General features: G+C 40.6%; 2 protein-coding genes across 2 annotated transcripts in view; one reads left to right on the top strand and one right to left on the bottom strand.

The window, feature by feature from the left end:
• Nucleotides 1-17,612, top strand: part of psmd1 (proteasome 26S subunit, non-ATPase 1) — a 37,945-nt gene that overhangs the window by 3,515 nt on the left and 16,818 nt on the right. The window contains exons 6-16 of the mRNA XM_076725945.1: nucleotides 301-444; nucleotides 987-1,213; nucleotides 1,718-1,778; nucleotides 2,428-2,556; nucleotides 2,670-2,758; nucleotides 2,864-2,942; nucleotides 3,045-3,218; nucleotides 3,474-3,585; nucleotides 3,727-3,923; nucleotides 4,389-4,484; nucleotides 5,141-5,205. Of these exons, the coding sequence (XP_076582060.1) occupies nucleotides 301-444; nucleotides 987-1,213; nucleotides 1,718-1,778; nucleotides 2,428-2,556; nucleotides 2,670-2,758; nucleotides 2,864-2,942; nucleotides 3,045-3,218; nucleotides 3,474-3,585; nucleotides 3,727-3,923; nucleotides 4,389-4,484; nucleotides 5,141-5,205 (1,373 nt within the window). The remainder of the gene's footprint in view (nucleotides 1-300; nucleotides 445-986; nucleotides 1,214-1,717; nucleotides 1,779-2,427; nucleotides 2,557-2,669; nucleotides 2,759-2,863; nucleotides 2,943-3,044; nucleotides 3,219-3,473; nucleotides 3,586-3,726; nucleotides 3,924-4,388; nucleotides 4,485-5,140; nucleotides 5,206-17,612) is intronic.
• On the bottom strand, nucleotides 6,556-14,043 carry htr2b (5-hydroxytryptamine (serotonin) receptor 2B, G protein-coupled). The gene is made up of 4 exons (XM_076725946.1): nucleotides 13,599-14,043; nucleotides 12,529-13,141; nucleotides 9,631-9,831; nucleotides 6,556-8,404 (listed from the first exon to the last, which is right to left on the bottom strand). The coding sequence occupies exons 2-4, from the start codon at nucleotides 12,788-12,790 to the stop codon at nucleotides 7,446-7,448; spliced, it is 1,422 nt and encodes a 473-aa protein (XP_076582061.1). The 5' UTR covers nucleotides 12,791-13,141; nucleotides 13,599-14,043; the 3' UTR covers nucleotides 6,556-7,445.

The following is a 17,612-nucleotide window of genomic DNA, read 5'->3' as shown; positions in this document are numbered from 1 at the left end:
TAACACTCACCAGAATAACTCCAAGTCTTGTACAAGAGGCCAGCATGTTTTGATGATAATGCTGATTTCATGATAATGCCCCAAAACTTTGACAGAGTTTACGAGAATCACTTTATTCAAAGACAGTAAATGTCTGCCTCGGTGACATCGATCAGTTTCACTGAACATAGCTCATACAGACATAATTCTCATACAGGAGTCCAGATTTTGATTACTGCTATTGATTGTATCAAATAGTTTCTTCCTTGTCATAAAACATGTTGATCATTTTTATTTACATTTTTTTCTCTTCTCATGCAGAATGATGTGAGCGGCCTACTTGCCTATAGCCTGAAGGTGTGCATGTCCCTGATGCAGAACAAGAAGTTTCGCAACGAGGTGCTGCGGGTGCTGGTCAAGCTCTACATGAACTTGGAGAAGCCTGATTTTATCAATGTCTGCCAGGTAACAATCATATCCTCAAAAACACTTCGATGGCTGAGTTTAAATGTTCTCCAACACAGTTCTTGATCCATAAGGATACTTTTAGGATGCATTTGTAATTGTCAATATTTTGATGTTTGGGGCTTTTTTCATTCCGTCTTAATTTGTCTTCTGGGCATTTCAGCATGTTCTTTTTGACTTTGTACTGTTTTAACTTACTTAATGCTTAATGGGTTTGCAGTCATTCTAATGATGCTACTATAATATAGACTCAGTTTCCACTTTAAAAGTACACCTAGCTAAAATTAATACAACAGTCCGGCAATAATTCCTACCTTCAAATTGTCAACTGAGTGTATTTTAGTCAGCTTTATACTCAAGATATAGAGATGTATATAAGAAAATATTGCATCACTTGTGATAGCTAAAACTTCCCAATATCAGCGCTGTTTCATACCAACAGCTATTGATGTTCTCCATGTGCTATGGAACACCCAGAGTTCCCCAAAACTGTCCGACCCTATAATCACTCACCAATCTTTTTTTTCTCCGTACCTTTGCAGTGCCTGATATTCCTGGATGACCCGCAGGCTGTGAGTGACATCCTGGAAAAGCTAGTGAAGGAGGACAACCTGCTGATGGCCTATCAGATCTGCTTTGACCTGTATGAGAGTGCCAGTCAGCAGTTCCTCTCCTCTGTCATCCAGAACTTGCGCACTGTTGGAACACCAATCCCTGCAGTCCCTGGCTCTACAAATACAGGCACTGTGCCCACATCAGACAAAGACAGGTGGGCAGGGGAAGAGAATAAGGACGCACTAATAAATACTTAGACTTATTTATGTTTGGAAATGCTTACAGACTCGTCACTGCTAATGGTTTTAGCTCTAGAAAAAGGGTTACAAGGAAAGTAACCAGAAACTCAATCAAAGGATAAAGTCCTCAAACACATGCAGAACGTTGAACATACCAGTAGGGGGGTTCAGAACACAAGTTCAGAGAATTCAGAGACAGAATATTTAGAAATGAGCCCTATGGCTGTGTTCTTTGGTGTGTGTGTGTCTGTTTTATATCATTGCTTTACCTTCTAAAAATAACCCAACTAAAGTAGTTAACATGAAAGTTTGAGTAAACTCCAGTATGTTTGCACATCCGACGGGCCATTAGGCTAAGTACAGTGAATATGTGGGAGAGCTGGGGCCACTAACTGGAAACCTTGCTTTGGCTTATTTGGGTTATCGAGTTGCTTACATGTGATTCCGCGTTGACCAAAGTTGTTTTTTGTGTGTTACAGTGATGCAATGGAGACAGATGACAAACCTGGCAGCTCCCCTGCTGGAAAGCCGGCAGAAATTGTAAGCTCTTTGGATTTGGATTTACAACCTCAGCTCCAAAAAATTTGGGATGCTGTGTAAAATGTAAATTAAAAACAGAATGTAGTCATTTGCAAACAAATTGTTTACCGACAGTGGTTGTATGAAATATTCGTGAGTCCATGTAGAAACATCCTTTGTACAATCATGTATTCACAAAGTGGTGAACCTCGCTCCACCCTTGCTTGTGAATGACTGAGCCTTTCCAGGATGCCGCTTTCATACCCAATCATGATACTATCACCTGTTACCAATGAACCTGTTTACCTGTGGAATGATCCAAACAGGTGTTTTTGGATCATTCCACATCTTTCCCAGTCTTTTGTTGCTCCTGTCTCAACTTGTTTGAAATGTGTTGCTGCGTTAAATTCAGAATAAGCATATTCACAAAAATCAATGAAGCTGATGAGGTTAAACATTAAATATATTGTCTTTGTACTGTTGAATTTAGTGTAGTATGTCAAAATGGAATATCAGTTTATCATATTCATTACCTTTTTTGTTTTACACAGTGTTCCAACTTTTTTGGAATTAGAGTTGAAAGCCTTTTGGTGATACCAGGTGCCCATCATTTGTCTGTGTCCAGATAGAGCAGCTTTGATTGTCTTATTGCTTCTGTGTGTTTTTGTAGAAAGATGAGCCTAAAGACCAGAACGCCAAGATGATCAAAATCCTTAGCGGGGAGATGGCCATCGAGCTACACTTGCAGTTCCTAATCCGAAATAACAACACAGATCTAATGATCCTCAAAAACACAAAGGTAATGTAGGATAGCAACAAGATGAAAGGCTTGGTGACTAACATATTTGTTTACAGTCAGATGAATTGCAAATTGTATAATATATGTATGTTTTTTCCGCTCTGTCACTCTAGGATGCAGTACGAAATTCGGTGTGCCACACAGCCACAGTAATAGCCAACTCTTTCATGCATACAGGAACCACAAGTGACCAGTTCCTCAGGTAATTGTGCTGTCAGAATGGAAACATGTATGTCATAGCATAGAGAGACTGAAAACCCATCTGCTCCGAGTGACATTTTGACCAAAGTTTGTGTTGACTTTGTAGAGAAAATTTGGAATGGCTTGCAAGAGCCACCAACTGGGCAAAGTTCACAGCCACAGCAAGTCTGGGTGTCATCCACAAGGTAAAGTTACGTCTCTGTGATGATTATATAATGCAAATTAAAAATAGTAGTATGCATTTTATTACAGATTCAGTTTTGGACATGACGTGGTTTGTTTTTCAGGGTCACGAGAAAGAGGCTCTCCAGTTAATGGCCACCTACTTGCCCAAAGACACCTCCCCTGGCTCAGCCTACCAGGAGGGTGGAGGCTTGTATGCTCTGGGACTCATTCATGCCAACCATGGTGGTGACATCATTGACTATCTGCTCAGTCAGCTCAAGAACGCCAGCAATGATGTGAGTTTTTTTTAGCAATTATTTTGATTCCTGGCTCATTGTCACATATGTACAGGACACTTAAATGTTACTCATGAAATTGCTGAAAGGGAAGTCATCTGTACACAATTTATGTGTACATGAATTCAGAATGAAAATCTGCAGCTGACAGTTTGTATCTGAGACCAGCAGCTACTTTAAGTTACAATGCCCATTAGTAAATCTATGTTTCAGTGTTACACCTCTCATGGTCCATTTTCTTTTTCTGTTTTACAGATTGTCCGTCACGGTGGTGCCCTTGGCCTTGGTTTGGCTGCACTGGGCACAGCTAGACAGGATGTTTACGACCTCCTCAAGTCCAACTTGTACCAGGATGATGCTGTTACTGGTGTGTAGGCCTTTAACACAATCTCAAAACAAATGTACTGTAAATTGCAGCGTGTCTAACCTAATATGGATGAACATATAAAAGGACAAAACATGCAATAGCCAAAATAAGCCTTGCTGACGATATCATATGAACTCTCAGGTGAAGCTGCAGGCCTGGCTCTGGGTCTGGTCATGCTGGGCTCCAAGTCTGCCCAGGCCATTGAGGACATGGTAGGCTATGCTCAGGAGACACAGCACGAGAAGATCTTGCGTGGTCTGGCAGTGGGAATTGCCCTGGTCATGTATGGACGAATGGAGGAGGCTGATGCCCTCATTGAAAGCCTTTGCAGAGACAAGGTAAGGCTGGAAGGCCATTGGAAAGCATGTTATGTACACCGTGAGACCAGAGGTGATTTCTTTTTCGACAACAATGAAGGTCGCAGTACTTAACTTCCATGGCTTTGGTGCAGCTTATACAGATGGTAACAACACATATGGAATGACATAAGCATGATTAATCCCTAGAGATAAAGAAGTGGGGAGGATATTTTAAAAAAAATCTCTGTGTATCTTAACAGATCATTGCTCTGCATAAACCTTGCCGGTGTAATGTGCAGATCCAGTGTTTGATGTCCTGACTCCTGTATGTACTCATACAGCCCAGAGTTGTGTCTGTATTTCATGTCGCACGAGTTTCTTCTCTGTACTTTGTGCCAGGAATCCTTGAGCTAGATGTTGGAAATGACTCAAACTATGTTGATCGTAGTTGTGCAGGCAGACACAGAGTCTCAAAGTTCTGCTTTCCCTCATTGTCTATGTTAGGATCCCATCCTGCGACGCTCTGGTATGTACACAGTGGGCATGGCCTACTGCGGCTCTGGGAACAACAAGGCCATCCGACGCCTGCTGCATGTTGCTGTGAGTGTTTCCTGTTTGGCCCTCTTCACAACACATCACTTCACTTAGCAGAGGACAGGTTTATCCTGGCAGTGAAATCGATGCCAATGACCAGGGCTGCACAACTGTTGCTTGCATCTTAATTCAAAGGAGTTTAGGTCTCTGATTAAAATTATTAAAAAGCTCCATTGTAATTTCTATCTGGAGTGAAATATTTGTCCATGCTCAAATCATATCACATTCAGCTTCAACATAGTACATCAGTGTTTTCCTACGCCTCAAAAAAGCCTGAAGCTCAACTTAAGGTTCTGAATCCATTTAGCTTCATATTAAAGCCAGTACACATTATTGGAACCACCTGAATCCACTGTGGGGCTGACATTGCAACACTTTTAACAAGGAAAAATACTAAGATTATGACATTACAGTGGAAAATATTATGTATATGCCAGTCATTGTGCTTGCTTTCAGTGGCTTCAGATGCAAATGACTTCAGAGTTGTGAACAACTTGTTGTCCTGTAGATGGCACTTTATACAAGCTATAGTTTTAAGATGGTCGAAGATATCCCTCATGCTGTAAACCATAAGGGAGCTACACCATTAAGGTTAATTGCAGGATTTTCTGAGTCTCAGTATCTGCTTTGGTTATTTGACTGCTTTGCTTATCTTAATTAAGGTGAGTGACGTGAATGATGACGTGAGAAGGGCTGCTGTCGAGTCCATTGGCTTTATCTTGTTCAGGTAAGGACCAAACTGAATTACTTGAGCTCTGTTTAGTTTCTTTACGTGCATCAGAGGCCTTTCTCTTTGGAGCATCACACGGAGTGCCTTGTGTTAAAACACATTTGTTTATCGCGAATATGACACTGAAATGATTTCACTGATTTCTCCTTTCCTTCCAAAATATACATCTTAAACTTATTTGTACTTATTTGATGAGGACCAGTAAAATACTAGCAACATTTAAAACAAATTGTGATAATGCATGCACCAATGCACAGTGCTCTGCAGAGACAGCACTGCTTTATCACAAACCATTGCAATCCCCATCAAGCATTAGTTTTTTTGTTGTTTTTGCTTCTGTTACCCTGGATATCCCTAATTTGTAGCTTTTTACAGCTGATGAGATGTAGTTGGATGTTTACACTTTCTCTGTGGTGTTATAGGAGAGTTTAGATGCACTGTCTCGAATTTAAAATGACCTGGCCTTCATGGAAGGTATTCCTCAGTCAGAGGAAGCCAGACATTCTTGTCATTGTCACTCACGTTTTCATTTATTTAAAGGGATTCATCACTCTCATACCATCATTGATTTACCAATCAGAGAGCAGAGCAGTGTTAAACAGACTGCCAAGCCAGTGCACAAATATCAGGGTGTACATTTTTTAGTCCAAAAAAGGCTATGTGATATTTTGTGTGATCAATTGGCTGCTAGATAACTTTGTGTAAGTCTTCTATGTTTAGAAAGACTTCTGAACCAGAACAATTCTGTTGGCCTCCCAACTTCCCACCCTAACGGCTCAAGGATAACTCCCTCGTCTCCTCCAACATGCACATTTGCACACAAGGAGGACAGAATTGGGGTCCAATGTCTTAAGTTTCTGCCAATGTTACAAAAGCAAGTTTCTGATGATTAACAATAAAACAGGGCCAATCTAGGCAACAATAAAAGCGTGACACACTCCAAACTGGCATACCAGGCTCGTAGAGCCTCATCCAAATCTCATTATCTTCTCCGTATTTTGTTTACTATTAAGACTGTTTAAACTGATTTTATTTGGAGGTGTGCAGTGCTGTTGCTTACAAAAGAGCTACAAACTGCAATTTGTAAGCATAAAAGGACCGAAAAAATAATGCTGCTTGCACGATACCACGGTGTCCTTACTTGCCGTTATTGCACTATTCGCTATTTGCTGATCTTTTGAGTCTGTCTAATTTAAACTGTTTATTTGGCTCTCCTTTTGTGTTTTGGTCAATGCTGGTTCATGAAAAAAAGCAGTTCCACTTGCTGACAAAAAGAGAGAAGCGTAGCAGAGTGTAGACATCGACAGTAAAAGAACACAGATGCTCAGAATTGGTCCAGTTTTCTTTCAGTTCAGAATCACGGAAAATATTTTATTGAACACATTTAGGTTTCCATTTAATATGAATTTTGTCATTTCTTATATGTATCTTTTATTTGGAAACCTTTTGACATTTCAAAACAGCAGGCGGCAATACACATACAAGAGTACTTTCCAAAGGTCCAGCAAATACAATACGTGTCATTTCAAGAGTGCAATGCATAATATGTTTCTGCTGCAGAAGAGATTTGAAAGATAAAGTTGTGGTTGTCTTAACAAAATAGAAGCACATGTCTGAGATGGTTTACAGCATATTCATGTTCAAATAGCCCAAGTTGAAAGAATCAGCATAGGAATATATTTAATACTGCATTCATAGAGTTTCCAGGTTATCATTATGTCTTCACTCCTCAAGTTTTTGTCTGTTGGCCTGAACTTTGTCGACTTCCTCTTTTTTTTTTTCTTTTTTTTTTTCTTTTTAGTTGACCTGTTACAGGTCGTCTCAACAGTTTTAGAACGTTTGAAAACTCAAACTCTCTTCTGGTACGCTGTGAACTGTTTTGCTGTCTTTGTGAATTCACATTGTTGATCTAACCTGTCTGCAAAGCCCATTGAGTAATATTTTAACCATATAAATTCACATATATAACAGAGCAGTTTGACTTTAGGATGAAAAGTCACATTTTGTTTCTGAAATGACCATAATTGGAAAATATTGCCTTGGTTTGCTTTTCCTAAAAAAAAAAAAAAAAAAAAAAAAAACATTACTTATGTAAACGAACATCAGACAACAGGTTAGATTTTGTTCCTGTGTACACTGATGTTAAATGATCATGAAATCATTCATTTGGAATATTTGTTGGACCAATCTGATCCACTTCAAGTTCAACTTTAATTGGTTTCATTTGTCTGGTATCTCTATACAGCGCTAACATGTTCCTCCTGCTTACCACCTTCATTTTCCGTCAGAAGCATTGTGTCTAACACAACACCGCTGGGTGAATGTACAGGTGCTTGCCGGCACCTCAGTGGACTTTGGTAGCCAACTGCTCCAATGCCATTCTTCATTCCCCGCTTCATGAACAATTTAGAGTTTTCTGCCATTGAAGATCTAAATGAAATCCGTGTAAAGCTCCGATCTGCATTTGACGACCTTGGGTGCCTTCCTGCCTCGTGACTTGCACAGTTCTTGTAATTACATGTGATGTAACGTGTGAATGCTTGCCTGAAAGTTTTGTTGAATAGGGTGTAGACCAGTGGGTTGATACCCGATGACACATAACCCACCCAAACAAAGATCCCCATGAGGTGGTCAATGACACCATCATCACAACTGGTGCATAGCACAGAGGTGATGTTAGTAATGAAGAAAGGGCACCACATGACCACGAACAGGAGGAAGACGATGCCTAGCACCTTTGAGGCACGCTGCTCATTGCTCAGAGTCTGCATTGACTTCTTGCCCATTGTTGACATTCTCCGGAAGGACATTTGATCTCCTGTAGGAGAGTTTGTTTTGCCAGGGTTTGTTTTTTCTTGTATCTTGGCAAGTCTGTTGTCCAACATGTTCAGTTGCTCGGTGTGAGGTGGAGTCACAGCCTGTTCCCTTTGAAAAACTGTAGAGACTGTTGGGTAGCTGAAGCGCTGAGTGTCCTTTGACCTGAGCAAATAAACTTTTTTGCGCAGCACCTGGACAGTTAGTAGGTAGATGACCATCATGATGGTCAGAGGGATGAAGAATGCTACCAAGGAGCCAAACGCCATAAAGTCCCCGAAGGTGTCCGGTTTCAGCAGGCATGTGTGGTTACTGGTAAAGGTGATGTTGTTGGGAAGATGGTAGTTTTTAAGCCCCCTAATTGGAATAGGGACTGCAATACCTGAAAGTGACAAGAATAGTTAATGTTAGCGATTGTTTAGCTTTTAGTATTATTGATCACCTCCTGACAGTTGAATTATTTTGCTGTTGTTGATGAACACCAACGACAGTAGTGTTTTTTTCATGTCAGGGAAAGACATTCCTGTGTTGTTTTTCATTTAATGGGTGTGGTAGTAGTAGAAATAGAAAAAGGTTTCATGATTAATGAAATGATAGTGTTAGAAATAATAAGGCAAGTTCTGATTGCAGGCTTTCCTTTTCATGTTCTTAAAATCAAGAAAACTAATCACCCATGGCCTGCTGTGATCCCTCTTAAAGTGAGCACCAGTATACAGTCACGGTAAAAACTCTGGTGCTGTTAGCAGTGTTGCGTGCTGCTCCTTTCATTCCATCTGAACTTCTGGCTTTGTTTGTGAAATGAAGCTCAAATGAAACCGCACTCATCACCCAAACGACTCAGTCCTGGCCCATTGAGCACTGACCATATTGTCTCAGTGAATTTGACCATGTTTTTAAACTGTAGAGTTAAACATAATGGCCAGAAGCTATTTTTTGTGTGTGTTGCTGTAATGCCAAAAAGGATGAGCAATGCACCACAACACCCATACAAGGCTTCTGGAGGACAAATGCAGAAAGGTGATTGTGAAAGCAGCACATTATGATTGTTCTGTAAACAGTAAAGCAGCTTTTCAATAATGGAGCCATTTCATTGTATCTTCAAGCTTGTGGCATTCTCTAGTCTTAACCACCCTTTTTTGCAGCTTATATTTCATGTGGTGGTGCTGTATTTTTTTGCGAGTGATTAGCCGCAACAGTAGTGCAGCTTGTTGGATGCACAGGCCTCATTAGCCTTTGGACGAACTCACTTTCTCAAAAAATTTGACTGGGTTAGTCGGATTAGTACTTCCGCAGGGATCCTCACTTTCCCATGTCTCTAAGATTCACTGTGAGTGATTAAGTGTGATACTACTGTCCCTGCGCTTCAACCACCCCATCTCCCTCCCAAATACACTGTAGCTGACAGGCTGCTGTTTATATAGTATCTGCTTTTATTGCATCTGGGAAATATATCTGTGTTTATAAACCAGGTCTGTGATGGATCTAATGTCAAGAAATCAGACTATTTGTGAGAAATAACTTTATCAGAGTAAAGGCTACTGCAGATTTGTGTAAAAGTTGTGCTAAGAAAAGGCAAGGAGCTTAGGAAATTTGAATTGATATGCTTACAAATGGATATGAGCCACACCAGTGCAATCTTCACCATCGCTTTGGTTCTGGATTTATACTGGCTGTGTTGAATTGGCTTCTTGATGGCAATGTAGCGATCCAGTGAAATGGCGCATAGGTGCATGATGGATGCGGTAGAAAACAGCACATCAAGGAACAGCCAAATGGGGCAGAGAGGATCTGGAAGAGGCCAGTCAGAGTCTAAAGAGGATATGAGAAAGAAATTGGTCCAGTAAGACATTAAATTGTTGTACAATTAGTAACTCCCTATAATGTACTCATGTGGCATAACCCATTTTCATTCCAAAAAGAATTTGGTCTTGCATACTACCAGTCATGGGAGATGTGCCACAGTGGCAAAGGATTAGAAGTAGCACTCATGCAAAAGATTGGTGTTTGTTTATCTCTGCGAGGAATGACTTTACTGGAAAAAGGAGGGTTCACTGACTGTTTATGGAGCTAAAAGCTCTTTATGTAGATGTGCTGGAGACCATGCTCAACAGTAGTGTTTATTTTCAGTTCCAGGCATAAAATTGGCAAGTAATTGTTCTGGCTTTTGGCCTGTCGCACATTAACATTGCAAAGACTGTTGTTGGAAATATTCCTTTACATAATTTTCTTTTGCACCACTTTCTTGTCATACTTTGGGGGATTTTTGAGTCATAGTTTTGATGAGGTTACATGTGGAAGGCTTACTCATTGACAAATCATTCACTTGTTCTTGAAGCAGACCCGCTGTACCTGTTTGGTGAAGTGTTTAGTCCCATGCCAAATTCAATAAACAGAGTAGCAAGGTCCAAGTAGCTGTAGAAGGGAACATACTTTTATTTAGTTTAATTGAGTTGAGCATTTAATTAAATGTTGAATGAGTGCACTTTGGTGAGCCCTCTACAATTGACCTTATGTCTGTAATGCATACACATTTTACTTCTTCTGCACTGGAGCAGCTGAGTTTGTATTACTTTCATATTCTTGCGTTAAGAGGATAATGTTATCAAAACCCTCTATCATATCCGTTGCTCTTTAAATAACTTTGGTCTTGCATTTAGAAGAAAAAAAAACAGCAATTAAATATGGCTGGCAGAGAGATGAAAACTAACTCAGTCTGCAGTGTAATGTGTTGAGAAAAGATGCCTTGCAGGTGCGACAGTTTAGGAAGCAACCCCAAATCATCTGTCGTCTCAAAAAATTTGTCTTGATAGTTTTGTCACGCGATGTTATATTTTATGTTTACAACAGCGTCTGCTCACACTTTAAACAAGAAGATCCTTTACATTTTTCAAGGTGTTCCCTGTATGCTTTGAATTCATCTGCACAGCAGATGTGGAACATGACTGGCAGCCCTACAGGTGTAACTATAGTCCAGTCACATTCTTTTCTTGCTCTTTCAGGTTTAAATTGAAGCTTCTTGAACTGTCTTTACCCTCTTGTGAATGTTGAATGCCCTGTGGCCTCACAATCAGCTTGATCTAAACACATATCTCTGCCAGCTTTGTGGTAGTTTTTGCTGTATCCATCATCGGCAATTGTTTGCTGCATCACTGTAGAGCAGTGATGTTCTGCTGCTAACAGTATTACTGACGACATAACCGGTCTTTGGTATATTAATTTGTGATAAGCATTATTACTGACCTCTTTTCTTCAATACATCTTAACTACAAATATGAGAAATGTTACTCACTCCCCTGACCAAATGATGTCAGTTCAGGGCACCTACAGAGCTCTCAGAACTCTCATATGCAAGACTCACATTTCAGTGCCTTTGTTCATCATCTGTGAAGTTGAAACACCAGATTTCCACAAAGTCAAAGAAAGTAAAGTGTGCGTCCTGGTCATTGTCCAGGTATAAAATCCCAGAGCACCACAGGGCATCTGTCCTGCCGGGCTGCTGTTAGCCGAACAGGCTCACACTGGACAGCAGCAGAGGTGGTTGTACCAGCGTCTTTTTCAAAAGTAGATTAGCTGACTTAATTAACATTCAGTGCCGGAGCTGAGAGTTTCAGAGCAGCAAACAGAAACAAGTAGCATTGCGCTGGTTTCTGTTTCAATCCCCTTTTCTGCTTCCATCAGAGTTTTGAGTTTAATTCATTTTGAGATGAGTTGGTTTGTAAAGGTTTCAGTCTGCCTTGCTGTTGCTTTTGCATTGCTCTATTTACAAAGAAGACTGACAATATATAAGTCGACTCGCGGACTTCATCAGCTTTTAGGGGGCAACCACAGTGACTTTCTGAACTTTCAGTTGTGGATTAACAAATTCTAACACCTCGCAATACCAACCCCAGAAATGAAATTGGTGTATTTTAGTCACAGAGATTAGGACTTTTTATCAGTGTGTCAGATAAACCCTTGAATCCAAACGTGAACAGCATGTAGGCAGACATAAATAGATTTATTGCAAATAGGGAAGCAACAGTAGATTCATTGCATAGCCTTATTAATATAGCCTCTGGATTAAGGTGAGATAGACAGCACCTGTGAGCAGTTTGACTTGTGCAGACCTGTCAGTGTAACACATCCAGCTCTCACGATACAATAATCACGATTGTGTCTAGTCTTGCTCACAAACTATTTCTATCCTCCTTTGCTACCCACAAGTATGCTGATCTGTTTTTCTGTTGTTCTTGTTGTTCTTGTTCTTCTTGTTAGAAGCGTCTTACTGGGTTTTAAAGCTGTTAAACACTGGTCAACACACAGGGGCTAAAAACACTTCAATCAAAGCTAGGTGTAACGGTAATGTTATTATCATTTAGGTCAAAGAATGGTGTCAAAGAATTGATCTGGGTATTAACCAAGAACATGTTTTTGCCAGGAGAGTCAAGTATTGCATTTTAATGTCACAGCTTTGTGTCAAAGACAGACTATCAGCTTTTCAAACGCAAGGTCCCGTGCTAAACTTACTGTAGAGAATAGTGACGAGGGCAATGGGCATCACAAGGAGTCCCACCAACAGATCAGCCACAGCGAGCGACATCAGAAAATAGTTGGTGGCGTTCTGCAGCTTTCTTTCCAGTGACACGGCAAGAATGACCAGGATGTTTCCTCCAATAGTTGGGATGATGACCATGATAAAAAGCAGGGCAGCCCATTTCAGCTGATCCCCATGCGCCTCTCCTGACTGTGAGCTGTTGGCCTCAAGTGGAGCCGCGACTGCTTGAGACATAGTGCTGCAGAGGTTACAGCAGGCCTGAGAGAGGGTCGGCGCTCTGATCCTTCTGATGTTGGACACTCGGTCAGCATGGTCACTGGGTCCCACAGGCAAGGACACAGGTTAGGGAGGATCAGGGCACAGGACGCTTCATCCTTTGTGCAGTAAATAAAGCAAACAAAATATTTGCTAGATCCACTTCTTGGAGGGGACAAAAAAAAAAAGGTCCAACACTACAGATTCCAGTGCTGGCAATAATCCCAACACGATTAGTACTTCCAGAGTAAGATGTTAGCAGGGTCCTCACTTTCCCAGGCAGCTGATACTCTTGTCATCCACTGCGTCCACTTCTAAAAACAAACAGGTCTGTTGAAGGAACAGCAATACCTTGTTACCCATTTGCTTTCATTTGTTGAATGATGGCATAATAGTGAGAGATGTTTATTGTAACAAATGAAGAGGGTCTTTCCTGTGTGGTAACCATTATTGTTTCCACATTAAGACAAAGAAATTTGCCAAGCTGGAAAATATTGCATAATATGTGCATACACGGTCAAGACAAAACTAGTACATTAATGCGCGATGAGCTTTGATTGAGATATGAAAAATGTCAAATTGTGTTTTTGTTTTTGTTTTTTTCAATATATAAAAACAAAGGTTATGTATTCAGATAGGATAAAACCTCTGTGACATTTTAGATGAATGATACACAACTTGTCTCAGTCTTTACTTATTTGTAGACTTAATTCTAACTCACTAACTTGATCAATATAAAAATAAAAATCTGACACAGTTTCAATATGCATTATTATAAGTTTCTTACCTGCTCCTGAAGTTAACTTCTGCTGTACATTTAAGTTCCTCGTTGACGTTTCCGCTGTTGAAGTATTTTTCCAAGTCGCTTAACTTTCATAAACACTAAAGCAGTATTTCATGCAGGGAGAACCGTGCGGCTTGACATCCATTGCTTTCAGTCTTCGCACACCTCTTACTTTGATATCTTTTTAAAACTCCCCTATCTCGTCTTTATATTTCCACCCTCCCCAAATACGAACGTGACGGAGAATGCACTCCCTCGGCGGCAACACCTAAATCTGTCTCTATCTGAAACAGTCCATGAAGTGGAATTTGTTCTGCTTCCACATGTTGGAGGAACCCCCAGTCTTGCTTCGCATCACCTACCGCGATCACAGGTTTAAAACTTTCAGATGTTGTGGCTCCTCTGCCTCGCTCCCATTCCCACTCGCTGCCTCTTGTTCACAGCCTGTGATCAGCTCGCGCTCTCTCCCGTCTCTTTCGCTCGCTCTCTCTCTCTCTCTTCCCCTCCCTCCCCGCTGTCTTGCCCGTGAGTCAGACGTTGTACAAAACAGATGAATGTCTTCATGCTGGCAACATGCCAGTGGGTCTGGGAGGTAATTTCCCTCAACACAGCCGTCCCACTGTTTATATTTGTCACTTTCTGTTCTCTCCTCCATTCGAAGCAAGCGGTGGTGGGGGATGTAGTAGTGGTGTAAGGGGTGAAGGCTTCTGTTGTGGTAAGGTGCTCAAAAACTTCACATGTACCCTGTAGCTTTTTCATTTCGTCCGCCATGGCTTCATATGTTCAGACAGAAAAATTTATTTTATTACAATCCTATTTTCTTCTAGATAATTAAGTTTGAAATTTAGAGCATATTTGTTTTTACATTTGATCTCCCTGCCCAAAGTCAAAATGTGTTTTCTCTCAGTGTGCACTCATTGTTTTGCTTTTAAAAGCAGATGCAAGGCATTAAAAGATGTAGAAATAAGTGACCCCTGGAGTTTACAGTAACCAGATGATGATGATGATGAGTGATTCTTCCCTTTACAAGAAAATGTGAGAAATACAAGGAGTAACCCCCCACTTGGATCTGCGTACCCTTAGGCCTTCCATTAAAGAACAGTCCTTACACAAAATGTTCTAGCTGAAACATGCTGCCTAATTCACTCATGGTGCCAATACCCACTCTGTGCTGAACGAGCTCCTCTTGGCCACCCTTATGGGTTTAGTATCTTCAGTCTCAGTAGTGGTCCTGTAACGTTGTCTGTGGGAAGATAGCAAGTGTGTTTCTAATTTATGAGTTGACCCACTGATTACTGGGAAAATCTGAGGTCACCCTGCCAACCTCCTGAGTCTCTTTCTCATTTTCTTACAAAAGACTTTCTTTCTTTTTTTTTGATGCAGGGAGCAGCTGAAAGTGTGCTGCTAGCGGTTTGCTGACTTCTGCTCACGCCACATCAAATGCATGCCAGACAGGCACATTTTTTGAGTGATATGCAATGTTGCTTGCTCAGATCGCAACCTTAGTTGTCAGATCTACATATTTTGCACACTTTGAGGCTGCTGTAGCAATCAGAAGTTGTTGTACTTGCAAAACTTTTATTAGTATCAGGTTGTATGATGTGCTTTTCTTTTCCCCTTGTCCAGACATTGACGTTGATTTTTAATTGAGTTGAATAAGTGTTTACTGTTAAAGCCATGCAGCCTCTTGGCTTGTTTAACACAACGTTGTCCAGGTACTTTCGTGATGTATTTGGGTGATTGGTTGCAACAGACGGGAAGCAAGCTGATGAGATCTACTCTCTTACAATGTGTGTGTATTAGTCACTGCCACAATCACATTTGATGTGGCAAAATCCATCTATAATGTTTGCCAGAGCTGTTTTACCTCTTGCCCTGACCTTTCAATATGTGTGCATCGCCTGGGATGTGTAGGCAGTGGGAGTTATTAAGTTGCAGCTGTATCAACCTCTTGTCACTCACACCATAATAAATGTGAGGCACGTACATACTTTATGGCCATGCAATATATTAACAAGTCTTAAAGCATATATTTTGTCGAAGGGTCTGAGTATAGGAGCGGCACTGTGCACTGCTGGCTTCGTTGTATTCAGGTAATGGTGGATTAGATGTGCACAGAAGGCTGAATGTGTTTGCAAGCCTTAGCAAGGGTTGCATGTAATCAGCATTTTATTATCTTTTCTCATTTTCAAAAGTATTTCAACACGTTCATCTTGAGGTTCCTAAGTCCATCCACATTAAGGGAATTTTTAAGTGGGGCTTGAAATACAGATGTCATTGCTTCACTGCCTATTCAGAATAAACAAATCCTAGATATCGAGTTCTTTTTCCATCTGAGTTCTTCCACTTTGGCAGTTGTTGAAGGTAATTAGCCCTTTTCTTTTACTTTGAAAAGGATGAAAAGGCTTTAGACCAAACTATTAAAAAAGCCACTGGGATGTTCTCTAAAGTTATACCTCAAACTAACATAGTCCCCTAGTGATTTCAAAACTTATCATCAAACTCTGTGTCTTTCTATTAGAAAACACCCTGCAAATTTGGATGGCCAGGTTCATGCGTTTCCATCCTGTGATGGATAGACAGCATGTTGTGCTTTAGCTGCAAAAGAAAGGTATTCGAGAGTTGACAGCATCAACCAGGTCAAGTCAGTTTTAGTTATGTGGCCCAAAATCACACATTTATCTCTGAGGGTCCTGCAATGTGATCTGCATGCACATACAGATTAAAGGGCACCATCAGAGTACCAGAATAGAGTAAACTTTATCCCGGTAGGTGAGATTGAAAAGTGATATGGATCTCACAATGATTGCCGTTTGTGATCTTGATAATCCTTGTGTAGTGTTTTAACTGAGCTTCCAATTCCAGACAGACCAGTGGAGATAATACTTTGAGCACTTGCCACAATATGGATGCACAGGACTATTCACACAATGCAGGGCAGCTTATACTCATTTAGACTTTACTGAGGCTATTTATTGGCTCAAATCAGATGGAGGCTTAACCACAATCCTTGTATATTCTGCTCTCCTCCTTATTGTACATCGAGATTTGAGCAGTATAATTAATAGTGTATTGAATGAAAGTGACTCACACATCTTGGCCACCTCCTATACTTGGATGCACGATTGAGAGGTGAATATAATGTAGCTGCAGCTCTCAGAAGAGTGCATTTTTACTCTTTCTTACCTTGTTGTGGTTGGACTTCTAGTTTCTGTGTTAGCTGATTCAGTCCAATAAAATCTGAGCTAGTATTAATAGCTAAATGATGTATGACAAATACACCAACTAAAAGCAGCTGTTAAAAATGCTGTTTACGACTTCTTGTCTGGACCCGTGGGTAGATTTTTTTTTATTTTTTTAATTAACTGGCAATTGCAGTTTTAGGCAGCCAAAGCCTTGCTGTGAAATTCAAAGGCACTGAGTAATCTCAACAATCAGCTCATCTGTCAGGCCCAGGCAGCGCGGGTGTTATCAACACCACCATACACGAGCGAAGTGTCAGATAACATTTTGGTTATAAAACTGATTCAACACCATATGTTTTGTTTTGTTTTTTCCTCCTTTTTCTGCCAAATGAAATGTCTCTGTTGGACCAATTCAAACCCGCACAACACTAAACTGAACTTTTCAATCCTGTGAATCTTTTTGTTGAGATCAGGATACCACCACATAGCTGCTGGTTCCTGGTGAACCAAAGCTAATGCGATGAGTCTATATATCAGGTTTAGTCATCTGACATGTACTGATTGAAGGGTATCTCGTTTTAACTGGGGAACAAACAATTTAAGTGTGAAGTGTTTTTGTCCTACTTAAAGCCTGTTGTTTAGACTCAATCAAGCTCCTAATAATTACGTGTGCTCCTTCTCTTAGAGCCCCTTCGACCCATAATACTTCTGTTATAGTGCTTGAAGTGGAGTGGTCTCTGACTCATATCTGTATGCCATTTAAGTCCTTTTTTTCTTACCTAAGCAAACCGCAAGTATGTCATAACCCATTGTGTCAGTGCTGGAAGTAGCT

Source organism: Chaetodon auriga, chromosome 3, assembly GCF_051107435.1.
Source record: "Chaetodon auriga isolate fChaAug3 chromosome 3, fChaAug3.hap1, whole genome shotgun sequence".
NCBI lineage: Eukaryota > Metazoa > Chordata > Actinopteri > Chaetodontiformes > Chaetodontidae > Chaetodon > Chaetodon auriga.
The sequence above is the reverse complement of the archived record's forward strand: the minus strand, read 5'-3'. Positions and strand labels throughout refer to the sequence as shown.

Excerpts from the sequence above, each read along its gene's own strand:
- htr2b (XM_076725946.1), bottom strand. The coding sequence starts at position 12,790 with ATGTCTCAAGCAGTCGCGGCTCCACTTGAGGCCAACAGCTCACAGTCA. Across the intron at positions 9,832-12,528 it reads CCTCGTCACTATTCTCTACA|ACTCTGACTGGCCTCTTCCA; the intron begins GTAAGTTTAGCA and ends TATCCTCTTTAG. Across the intron at positions 8,405-9,630 it reads GGTGTGGCTCATATCCATTT|GTATTGCAGTCCCTATTCCA; the intron begins GTAAGCATATCA and ends TGTCACTTTCAG.